Source organism: Magallana gigas, chromosome 3, assembly GCF_963853765.1.
Source record: "Magallana gigas chromosome 3, xbMagGiga1.1, whole genome shotgun sequence".
Lineage (NCBI taxonomy): Eukaryota > Metazoa > Mollusca > Bivalvia > Ostreida > Ostreidae > Magallana > Magallana gigas.
In genome coordinates this window covers 39,400,797-39,413,624 of record NC_088855.1, presented here as the reverse complement: position 1 = coordinate 39,413,624, position 12,828 = coordinate 39,400,797, and the positions used below count along the sequence as shown (strand labels likewise).

The window sequence follows — 12,828 nt, the reverse complement described above, 5'->3', positions numbered from 1 at the left end:
TATAAGACACTTACTTTTCGCTTAAAGTATTCGCCACCTGGAAGAAAGGAAAACAATTTTAGAGAACATCAAGTCGCATTGTCTACATATTTTGATAAATCATATTTACAATGTTTTACAAGGCACACAATCAAGTAACCACAATGTGTTTGTCCATCAAACACTTGTAAACTAGAAACAGTTGACATTAAAGATTTTATAGCCCTCTCATTCATGCTTGTTTCTTTTTAATTTAAGATGATGTCGGCCTGCCGGCGACCGACTCTTTGGTGAATCATAAATGAATGTACTTGATATATTGTAAAGTCGCACAACACTGAATTTTAAATCATACACAACTCTTGAAGTTGTGATTTTATTGGCGTTTAGTTTATTTCATGACTTATACTAAAGAAAGCTTAATAATCGTGCTTTGTACTGTATGACTTGTAAATTTCAGCAAACGAACTTGTTTGTAAAACTAAATGTTTACATTACTTAAAAATGTATCACCAAATTTTAACTGAAAATATTATATACCGACAATTTATGTCATTTATACAGTTAATCCGATATTTCGAAATGAAATCAATGAACACTGGCTATGACCAAACAATAAAAAAGAAGGATAGTAAAATGTTTTTGTTTAAAAATATGTTTGTCTTTATCATGCAATATTACTGTACATTTACCTTAGAAGGCTTTCTTATATTAAGGGGAACATTCTGCCTTTTAATTGAATTTTTAGAAAAGGGGAATTACATGTACCTCCAGAAATTCACTGACATCTTCGTTCAGCACCTCCGACGTGTAACTATACAACGCTTGTGAAGAGCCAAGGATCCGCTCCATTACTTTGATCAATTCCTCCTGCTCATTCTGTCTGATGCGTTCTTCATACTCCAGGTCCGCCAGAAAGAAGCTTCTCTTGTTCTCAATCTCGGCCAAAAGCTGATCACATTGCGCATTGATTTCGCTCCGTTTTCTATCTATCTTTTGCTAAATTAAATCAAAATTGAAGATTTATCATGCCATCCCGTAAAAATGACTAAAACTTTTTTTTCTGTCGCAAGAATATTCGCTATTCGTTAATTACTTACTTGCATTTCTTTTAAATTATCTCTCTGGTGTTGTAAGGATGATGTAACTTTCTCTTGACTGACGCCTAACTTTTGAAGATTTTTGTCAATCGAAGCCTGTAATTAGATCAATCATTAAATTAATTAAAGAAATCAATTGTGGTTTGACTTCAACAAAGATAACTTGCTGCTACATGTGTGCACTAGCACAAACCTTAATATCGGTATAGGCGCTTTCGATGGTAATCATGAAGTGGTCTTTATGGAGACTAGAGTCTTTACACAGGGTGCAGGTGGGAACGCCGCAATCTTTGCAAAACAAAGACAACTGGTCGGAATGCTTAGAGCATAGACCAGTGACTGAATGACTAACATCATCTCGTGGCGACACCAGCTCGTGAGTGTTGAATGGATCCTTCTTCTGGTGGGTTAGGAGTAGGCAGTTGGAGCAGTAGGATACGTTGCAATCAAGGCAAGATTTTTTGGCTTTTTTCTTTGACACAGAATTACAAAGGTTGCAAAGGATCGAAGAATCCTTCTCGACATCTGACTGACTAGAGAGAGACGCATCTAGGAAAGAAGAGTCTGCGCTTTTGTTTCGATCATTGGTATTTTCCCGCGAGGTTCTGTCCGCTTTGTAACGTTCAATGATGTTTTCCAAAGCGATGACCCTTGGTAAACTACCTATTCCTCCACTTACGTAGCAGTTATCCCGACACACCGGACACCGAATGAAGTTAAAATCAAACAGGTGCTCTGCACACGGAGATCTACACAACACATGTGAACAGGGTAGGATAATAGGATAGGAAAACAGTTCCAAGCAGATTGGACACTGAAGGTCACTATCCACTTCCATCTGAGCTTTTACGGGGCTTTTTGCAGGAGCTGCACGAACGTGTTCAAACGCGTGGTTCCCGTTCGTTGCTATAACGCTCACTGGACTGAATAGGAATGCATCTCCGAACTCCTACAAGTATTGCATAGATAATTAGTCACATTTCATTCCATTTCGCTGAAGACCTACATGTAAATAACAGTATTTTCAACCACTAATTCACCCAACAAGTCAAGAATGTCTTATCAACGACAAGTAAAGGTACAGAATGGTTGATATTAAATAAAAATCCATTAATTGAATTCAATTTTGTCTACAGTAACCTGATTGAAACTTTCACATATTACTGTAATTAGTCATCTACGCCTGACAAGGAACACAAAACATATTGAGTAATGTTTTCCTGTGAGTAAATATCGATCCATTAAGCACCTTAGTTCCATCTAGTTGAACACTAACCGGACTCTACTCAGTTTTATCATTAAGACATACAAAATTCGTTGAAGGGAAGTTCAAATAATGCTTGTTATCAGACTACACTGCGTGTCTCGCGGCATCTTAAATTCTTGTTTGTGCAGCAATCATCTGATGCAACACAACACCTAAAAATCAATAATTAAAGTTTTCTCAATAAACTTTTTTTCTTTGTCAGAGTGCTCTGGTATACAAACTTTGCGATCAATACTGCCATTTGCATGTGTGGGATGATGCTGTTTGAATTTATTCAATGTCTACATTTATAAGAATTCTTGAATAAAAAAAGATGTGTTTACTTTACGAGTAGAATACAGACAGACCTAACAAAAGTTGAACAATCTTAGCGATTGCTTTCCTTTTCAAATACATTCTCCTGTAAATAATTCAATCGATATGCCGACACCAAAGTTGAATAAATGTTCGGGTATACGTTTTAGGGGCCTATCTATTTAGTAAAATTTGAATTATAATACAGAATACAAAATCACAACTGACATTCCCAGTATTGAGAAGTTCCAGTCGACATTCTATCCACACGTATTCAATCTTATGAACCCCTCTTGCCTGGGTAGGGTATAATTCTTTAATCTACTTCAGAGAGAGATTTTTCATCAAAGGACGCGTGGATTAATCTTATTACGATGGCAAAACTTCTTCTATGCTTTTATTTGGTTTTTAACACTGGTCGAGTCAGCAGGTTACAAAGAAAATACTTAAATTCATGTATAAACTTTTCCACAATCATATATTTGAAACGTATACAAGTTCATGAAAAAAAAAACTTTAAAACAATTCTCTTTAAAACAATTCTCGTCTACAGTGATGTTTTTAAAAATGTATGTGTTTTATGACTCCCAATTAAAGAATATTCATTAAAGAAGTATTAAATGCAAGAGTTATTAGCGATAACTGATTTTCAGAACATACATGTACTTGATTTACATGCTTTAATATAAATTCAATAAGGGGGAAAATATTTTAAGACTAACACACGGTTTTTTTTTCAGGCTTACACATACTTCATGTATAAAATCTGCAAATCAGGCCCCTACCTGCATACAAAGAATTAAAATCCGAGAGTGAATACTGTCGATAAGTGTAGCCAAGATCCTGCTCTTTCCATAAAACAGTAAGTTTTTCCCGCACCACGAATTAAGAAGTCGCTTGGAAGGACAAATAAAGGTACAAAAGCTCTCTAGATAAGGCAGGGGGTTTGATAGGAGAGCGGCTTACTGTAAAGCAAACTTCTTTTAAAATCTGAACGAGTAGGTAATAAAGTTTATCATTACGACTACTATAGAAATGATTAACTGCTGACGTTTGTATTGTGCGAAGGAAATGTTCACAGACCTGGTTTATTTAAATTTGCATGCTTAATTCCTTACAAATTTTACGATAGGTTCTTTAAAAAAAAACTTTCACTTTTCAAAAAAAAATGATTATAAGCGCACGCATTTTTCTCCCGTTTGTTTGAAATGGTTGTGATACGTTTGAACTTGGTCCATATCAAACGTCAAGAATAAAGTCAAAATCCTTAGAAGTCCATATTGAGCTGCAGATGTGTATCGACTTTGCGTCTTTCTTCAAAGAAATCTATTGAAATGCACAGCTTGACTTCAAACACATGGACTCGTCATATCCGTTAATTTGATGCAACATGTAAACAGATTGAAGTGCATCTGCATGAATTCGTTACCGCATACATAAACCGCTACCTAACTTTGGGCAATAGATTGACATCTTAGACACAATAAGTCTTACTTGGACAGAATTTCGGATTTGACAGCTATTAGTTTCTTCACAATAAGTGCTGATAAGCAATCCTTGAGTCAACAAAAAATTAAACTCCTACCTCAATCATTTCTTAGTTGTCCGTCTCAATAAAGGGGAGCAAATCCTCTTATTACATCCCGAAAGATTTGATAATAAAATAATTAAATTCCCCTGAATATATTTTAACCCAAATTTTGCATCCAAGCCTTTCCCTCTCTTCCGAGTACGTGCAAAATCTCGTTAATTTCGCGTACAGGTGAAAGTTTAAATTCAATGTCATTGTGTTTTCTATCGATTAAGTAAAAGGGATCAAGGAGCCATGTCGAGTTCATTGTTCTTCACAAAGCTGAGAGCTTTAAATCTATTGAACTGCAGACATTTTAAAACAAATGAATATATATTATTTATACGCAAGATATTTCCTGTGATCATTTGCACAGTTGTGTTTGGTTTCTGGAATATGCAGCATTTGCAGAATTTTTCCCACGGCAACTCTTTATTTGGAGAACTGTATGGAGGTTTATGGTATTAAGTTCGGTTCATTTAACACTACAAACCCCAGGTAATGAATACATCAAAATGCAAGGCACGTCGCATACGACAATAGAAAACAACCAGGACCCGGCTACCCATTATGTTTCTTTTAAATAACTAAACAGCCAAGAAGATTAAATATTAAACGTTCCAATAGGTCCCCAAAATCAAATATTCCATTTACTTTAAATTTCACACAATATGCCATTCATTGATTTCAATCTTCTGGATATAAGTGCGAATTCATCTCGGCATAAACATTGATTACTCAATTAAATATAGACCATTTATCTGATCGATTTCTATTTTAATGTCTTTTTCCTTTCAACGTCCCATCCTTCGTTTCTGAGGGAATTTTGAGCCATCAGTTTATCAATAATTTATCACCGCTCGGCTAATAATGCTTATGAAGGATAATGGTATACATTGTAATGCAGTTATGGTCTCGTGAACCACAATTTAGACACCTACTTTTAAAATAAATACACCTGTATAAAATGTAAAGCAAAAGATTCAACCAGACAGACAGACGGACGGAGAACATGCTCACGTAAAATCACACTCATTCGAAGTGTTTTACTGACAATGAGTCTAATATTGGGGAAAAATTAATTTTTTCATTTCAGTAGGATGTACAGTATTTAGATGGTCACATTGACAAAAACAAATAATAACAAGTTAGGATTTTTTTTTATCTCATGGCACAAAACATATGTATAGAATATTTGTTCTGATCATGATTGTAAAATATATGGAAATAGTAAAAAACTTACCCAGTTAACTGAACAGTGTCTCATCATTTTCAAATTCTTTTAGATTAAACACAAAACAACCTCGTGTATAAACTCAATAAAACTTACGTGTAGACCTCATATTGATTGCTTTTGAGCTAATGCTTAAAGCCCTTGTTGTAATATTGAGGGGTATTAGTCCCTCCATTAGCCGGTAATGGATACATTGTTTATACAAACTGTCCGGAGCTGTGTAAATGTCTTTATCCAGGGACCCATGTTTACAGATTAGAGACAAATTGAGAATGAAATGCTTTCAGCGAATATATTGTCAGAATTCTCCACATGACAGGTACTTGAATCAGTCTGATTGAATGTGTTGACTCTGTGAATTAATGTTTCAACAGTGGCCATCTTTCTAAGAAATACATGTAGTTATTATAATCATATGACTCACATGTTCAATTTTATGCTCGAAAGTGCAAATTTCATGCTCCAAAAATAAAACTGCGTGCATGCGCGGACGCAGAAAATTTTTTTCCGGGGAAGGGGGGTCCGAGGAATATATATATTGTATGTATATGTTAAGCAGGGGAAATAGAGTACGAGGCATGTTTTCGGTATTTCACTATGTAAATTTACGAAATTTAAATTTACCAGAGAACCCCCCCCCCCCTTCGGGGCACTCATGAGATCCATGGACTTTACGAGTGCGTTACCAGAAGTTGCATTTTTTATAACTTTAAAACTGATATTGACTACATGTGCATTGTACCGTCGTATATTTGTTTGTCTACAGACAATATGGCTAAATATAAAACCACTGTAACAAAACCTTGGACTTTTCAGTTGTTTCAAATAGCAATGTGAACTTTTTTCTAATTAAAATTTATAACTGAATCTCGTTATTGGGCCTTTTGACATGGCTCATGGAAATCAACCAGATTTGTCTATTCATAAATTTTACGCAATCAATATTAATATTTAGCTTGAAATCATTTCGAACTTGTTTTGATGCAAGAAATATATGATTACGTCATATCGAAATCAATGTAAAGAGTACCTTTTTGGCGGGATATCTTGGTCTTAGGTTTGTTACATTGTTTGCTCGAGTACTGCTCCCATTACTAAATGCCTTCTTTTTAGACATTTCTAATCATCTGTGGTCCTTTCTCATTTGGATTATTACTGTCAAAAGAGAAAATATAAATACACGAATCTTTGATATAATTGGCATGGTTTTTATCATTGGAATAAAATAAATAAAACAGGAGGCCCAGAGGCCTTGACGGTCATTTGAGTCCCATAGCTCCTAGACCTTCATTTTGGAGTCGAGACTACTCCTCTGGGCCACAACCCCTGACACAGGGACCATTAATTTCCACCAATATTGAGGCTTTGAGCAAGTTTGTCACACTATGTACATGTACTCTATAAATTCGGCAAGAAAATGACGTTCGTTATTTCGTGTACTATAAGGTAATCAAGAAATAGATTCTTCTTTGATTCTGCTTTGTCAAAGAAAGATATTTTTAATAGTCGAGAAAAGACAATGTCATATTTACAAATATATTATAATATTGAAACTGTTTACTAAAAAAGGCTATGAAAAGAAATGGTCATCGTGGATTTGTGTCTTTAATATTCAGTTAATGTTGACTTGTAGTTATTTTTATTTTCCTCAGAATAATTGCTAGCGTACATGTAAGATGTGTGTATATCTACAGCGGATGAATGTTTATATGTGTATATATTATAAAAAAAACCATCAAATTCAAACCTGAAACCAACTTGTTTTGTGGAAGAGTCTGTGGGAAAGTAGTGTTATCTCTGTTCTGTCTATCCGTATGTCTGTCTATTAAAAGAGAACACAATTCTCAAGAAAAACCCATCAAATACCGTTTTGGGGAATTTTGACACTATCGATAGACTCAGTCATACATGGAAAAAAACTTCCAGATTTATTACTGACTTTTATTTATATTTTATTGAAAAATACAGTGAAAAGGCAAACGTTCAGTTTAACCTAGTAAATACATGTAAAACATAGATACATCTTATGAACATGTATACAAGCTTTTATTAAGAAACATCATTTAAAAAATGTGTGACTCAAAATTCATAAGCGGCCGGCTTTATCTTATGTACTACATTTATTTTGGATTTAATTCAAAGCAGTATTAAAATTCATCACTCAGACACTCAAATCAATTCAATTCTTTATTTCTTTAAGCTTTACAGCTTATCAGTATAACATATGTACAACATGAGGTGGTAGTGTATTTACAGGAGAACTCGTGCACGTACAGATAATAACATTTACTGTTATCACTATATCAGCACACATCAGAGTGCAAAGCTTAAATCCGAGTTTCTAGAAAAGTTTTCTAAATAACACCTTTTTTGGCGCCAATCAAGTAATTTAGATCGCTAATGTAGTAATAATGAGCACTATTCCTACGGTTAAGTTCACGTTTCAGAAAACGTGTTGTTGTTTTTTTCAAGAACAGTAGTCATGAAGTCTTACATTATGACGTTCTTTCAAAAGCAAATTTTTACACTGAATAAAAGTGTTGTAAGCCTATATATAACAGACACAGGATGGTTTATTAAACGTGACTGTACAATTTTTTATTATTATTTTTTTCAGTTGTCTTGTACAACATCCCAAGTGTTTTCAGTTTGTTTTATTTGGTTTATAGCTCACCAGAGCCGAATGATTTCAATTTAGATATGCACGTACATGTAACCGTTATTTCCTGTCAAAAGTTTGCAAGATAACTTCATCGACACATTATCATATTATCATTTTTCATTTGGAATAATTCAGAGGAACGAAAATGAGTTTTTACGAAGATTCATAGTAAATGTTGACATCTTTTTTTCTATTTGGAAGATACTCAGAATTCCTCGCACAATTTTTTTAGTGTTATCACCCGGGATTGTCATACATGTAATCCCCGAAGATACCTTTAATTTTAGCTAGCCGTGTATTGAAACCTGATAAGCTAGAGAACGTTTCAAATGGGAAATCTTGCAAATTTGTCATGCTTTTGAATGAACATCGTTTAAGCCCCTAAATATTTATGAAAAATGAGTAATAAGTCTGGTGGCAAAGTTCTGTCGCCACCTGTCAGATGATTATGTTGACTTGACAGGTCTTGGTGTTGACTTGTCACTTATCCACGTGTTTAAAAATTCAACACTCAAACCTTTCCACGCCCAATTTGTGCCATTCAGTTGACATAATATTTTCTGACAAGTCGATATCAAGATCTGACAAGTCGACATAATCATCTTTATTTCATCTTTATTTGACAAGTTCACATAGTTATTTGACAAGTCTGCATAAAGATCTAACAAGTTTACAAAATTATCTTACAGAAAAAACAAAATGGCTACAAGTTTGAAGAAAAATCTCATTAATATTAGTTAGTCGACTTGTCAGATAAAAATGTTGACTTGTCAGATGTTATGTTGTCTTAATAAATAATTGTGTCGAATTTTAAGATAATAATGTCAATTTGTCAAATAATGATGTCCACTTAAAAGACGATTATGTCGATTTGCCAGATCCAAATGTCGACTTAGCAGAAAATATTATGTCAACTGAATGGCAAACATTCGGCTTGGAATTAGTGTTGAATTCTTATACATAAAGATCTGACATAATTTTGTGACTAGTCAATATTAAAGATCTGACAAATCGACATCAAGATCGACATAATTATCTGACAAGTGGTGTCAGAACTGTCACCATAAACAACAAAATAATGAGGCTCTAGTCAGTATGATTATTTTCTGGCAAGTCAACATAAAGATTTGACAATTTGACATAAATATCTGACAAGTCATGTAATCATCTGACAAGTGGACATAATTATCTGACAAGTGGTGGCAGACCTATGCCTACATTAGTAAGCAAAATGTGAATCAAGGTATTTTGGGACGTAGTACATTATACATGTACATGTACTTATCTAGTATAGTACTTGAAAAGAAATTATTTAAAAAAGAAGTGACATTAAAAGAAATATCTGTATAATTTCATCCTGCATTTCTCCCTTGCATTGACTGATAGTAATTATAAAGGTAACCAAGCAAATCAAAGCTTACGGGTAGTCGGTAAATGCGTAATATTAACCCCGTGCATTTATCCGACGTTCAGATGCATCTGTGACTCTACCGTTTTTGCTTCGTTTATGTTATGGTTTCAGCTGCAAATATACAACGATATCCTTTGTCAAAAATAGCTGTTTGAGGCATAACATGTGATATTATCTTGCAGGATAAAAAACATATCAGGCACGTAGCATCGGGGAGGGGGGGGGGCAGGGGGGCCTGCCCCCCCCCCCACTTTCTCTCACAGCAACCAATTTTTTAAAATTTACATATAAAAAATTGAATTATCATGGAGTTGGCCCCCCATTATTTTTGGAGCATATAAAAAATTGATTTGAAAATAAGGAAATTAGGATTGAAATTGCCCCCCCCCCCCCCCCCCCCCCGGATTAGGGTGTTGAAGGTTTTGGGAAATTTTGCTTGTCAAGATTTTTGCTTTCAAAAACGAGGCTACGTGCCTGCATATGATAACTGTCTTATGGTAATATGTTTTATGGTGCAATCGTTGGGGCTGCTCTTAAACTGTGAAATTCACTGCCCATCGGTCAAGGGTTGTAGTCTTTTTTATTAGAATGGGGGGGATGGGCACAACTATAGACGTATGTATATATTTTTTTTATATCTCTTGAGTCACTCAGATAACCTATTGCCGCCAAATTTTAGGAAATCTAATTCTCTGTGCATTATGCTGAGAGAAAATTAAACTGTATGCATGTTACCTGCATTATAAATAAAACTGAATATAAAAAAGATATGTCATTAAAGACATAAAGATCTCTTTTTACCATTATTTTGCATTTTTGAATAAGTGTTTTTCATTCATCAAAGTCGGATTATGGGTAAGAATCCCAAACTAAAAACAAAATATCAAGTACTGCTTTAATAGCATAAAGATTTTATGAACAGAGTAGTAGAAATTAAATATATATGCTAAATCCTTTCAAGGACTTAGTATGTTTCCGATTTATCTAGATACAGACCCTGCTCTACGGTAAAAAGAAAATTAAGTTTTAGACGTACTTACTCTCGAAATAAACAATAAAATAAAGTAAAATTTGATTATCATTCTCTTTCTCAAAAATATTACCTAACAGTGTTGCGACTAGGTTTAGAGCGTTAATTTTGAATTTGAGTCTGACATCATCATTACTATTTCGTTCAGTCCGTGAATGTTTTAGGTAGATTTCGCTTCTGTTAGTTATTACAGTCAGAGCTATGAATAACAATCAATACCCGTTAGAAATAGAGGTACTCATATTTGGTGGCTGTAAACGTATTACATTTGGCTGTGTATTCTATTTAGCGCTTTTGGCGGAATGCGGCTTCCGCTAAATCAAGTACATCGTTAAATGCTATACATATATGTAAAAGAATAGTCACGTTCAGGAATACGCTAATTCAAATCTACGCCAACTTGTTCAAAAACTAACTTCCGCCAAATATCGTACCCGCTAAATATAATAGTATCGTACTATGAACCATAGTAATATCGACAGGAGTCCCATAGCGTTTTACATTTTACCCAAATTTTCTTGTAGAGCGACTCTAGATCCGCAGCTACGTTTTATTCATCTTAATTTCTGTAAGACATATTTGATTTCAGACATAGGATTGGTAATATTTACCTAAAGGATTTGGATTTTTTAAATATCTAGTTTTTTAATATTTTAATAATCGCTTGTTGGTATTATTTTGCCAGATATTAGATTACTTTCAACGGTTTTTTCGGAGGTAATGACATGATTATCATTTGGTCTGCAAGTTGCATTTGAAAAACATTATATGATTTTAATAAAACTTTCTCAAGGAAAATAAAATATGAAGGTTGTCATCAAATTCAGAAAAATTCCAACAGTATGTGTCATGCAAGTCATATATATTCTAAAACTTTTGAATTCTCTTTTCTTCCTGAATAAATAATGTGACCAAAACATTTTAAAAAATATGGTACGAGGAGACAAAAATCCGGAAGCTGTGAATGATATAGATATAAGAATAATATCTAATATAATTCTTGCAGGTTGACATTAATCTTTTTTTAATTTTTTTGCAGGTGTTTTTATAGTAGTGTAAATCACGGTTGAGCTTAGAATGGCTCATTTTTTTTACTGTAAAAAAATATGACGTTTTCAATATTGATTTTATGATATATCATTCTATTTTTCTAATAAGTTCATAGGAGGCATATTGTAGGACACATAAATATTTTTTTAAATTGGATGTATTAGCATTATATTTATATCACAATTCTTAAGACATACATGTAATGCTGTTCTCAATTATGACCTTAATCGATATAATATAATAGCCAACCCAATGTGTTCATTTGGAAGTTCAGAAGATGCATATCACTTGTTCTTCGTTTGTAAAAAGTATTCATTATTTTAAAGACAATCATTAATGTATAATCTTTTATCGTTGAACTTTTTTTAATATCATTGATGTATATTTGATACTTTGGGTTGACAAAACTTTATCATATGATGAAAATGTCAAAAATATTTAAAGAAGTTCATACATTTATACAAAAGTGTGGAAGATTTATCTAAGTTTTTAAAGTTATTTGCATAACTTTATTATCCATCCTAATTCTAATCTAGATTTGCACAGTATTACAGCATTCAAAACTAGTGATTTATTTCTATTTCATTAAGTGTACTATAACTGTTTTAAATGTTATGTAGAACAAGGAGAGGACTCACTAAGATTTTGGAACTTTTGTGCAATACTTTTGGCATCACAAGTCAATAAAATATGTTCAACTCAACTTACATATATCTGTTTGTGTGTATGTGTGTGTGAGTGAAATAAAAATCAGACAGTTTGGAAATTAATACCTTATACAATATACATGCAGGCCTTGCAAGGTGTTTTTTATCTGATAGTTTTCTTATGATTCAAGGGTTTTTCAACAAATTGTGAAAGCTGAATATAGAGTAAAGTTTTAGAAGTTGGTCATTTTTAATGTATTTAATAGTTCACATGATCTTCAAAACGTTGATACTTGTTACGTGAATACTTGTGCATGAACAAATTATTATATAATTTGATTTTCATAATTAGATTTGTTTTTTCTCGGGTTTTTAATCAAAAGGAGACATAACTCAAATTGATATACCGGTATTCATAGAAAAGTGACACACGTTTTTTTTGCGATTAAATAATAAATTAGACATACCTTTTAAAATGAAGTAATGAAATCCGTCAGGCACGAACTGTGAAAAATTTGACACCTCTCTAGCTCTGCAAATACATGTCGTAAAACACAACGATTTTTGATTCATCTCAATACTAA

At 33.4% G+C, this 12,828-nt stretch overlaps 1 protein-coding gene across 7 annotated transcripts in view; it reads right to left on the bottom strand.

The window, feature by feature from the left end:
- LOC105346521 (E3 ubiquitin-protein ligase Midline-1) overlaps positions 1-12,828 on the bottom strand; it is a 16,422-nt gene extending 3,594 nt beyond the window's left edge. The window contains exons 1-6 of one of the 7 annotated variants that reach the window (XM_034481542.2): positions 12,712-12,828; positions 6,475-6,599; positions 1,273-2,028; positions 1,080-1,175; positions 748-978; positions 15-37 (exon numbers count right to left, since the gene is read on the bottom strand). In XM_034481542.2, coding sequence (XP_034337433.2) covers positions 15-37; positions 748-978; positions 1,080-1,175; positions 1,273-2,028; positions 6,475-6,561 — 1,193 coding nt within the window. In that variant the 5' untranslated portion in view covers positions 6,562-6,599; positions 12,712-12,828. Of the gene's footprint in view, positions 1-14; positions 38-747; positions 979-1,079; positions 1,176-1,272; positions 2,029-3,392; positions 4,094-4,225; positions 4,407-5,453; positions 5,690-6,474; positions 6,600-12,711 lie in introns of those variants that run through there. The other 6 variants (XM_066079725.1, XM_066079726.1, XM_011455139.4 and 3 more) reach the window with 6 other exon arrangements.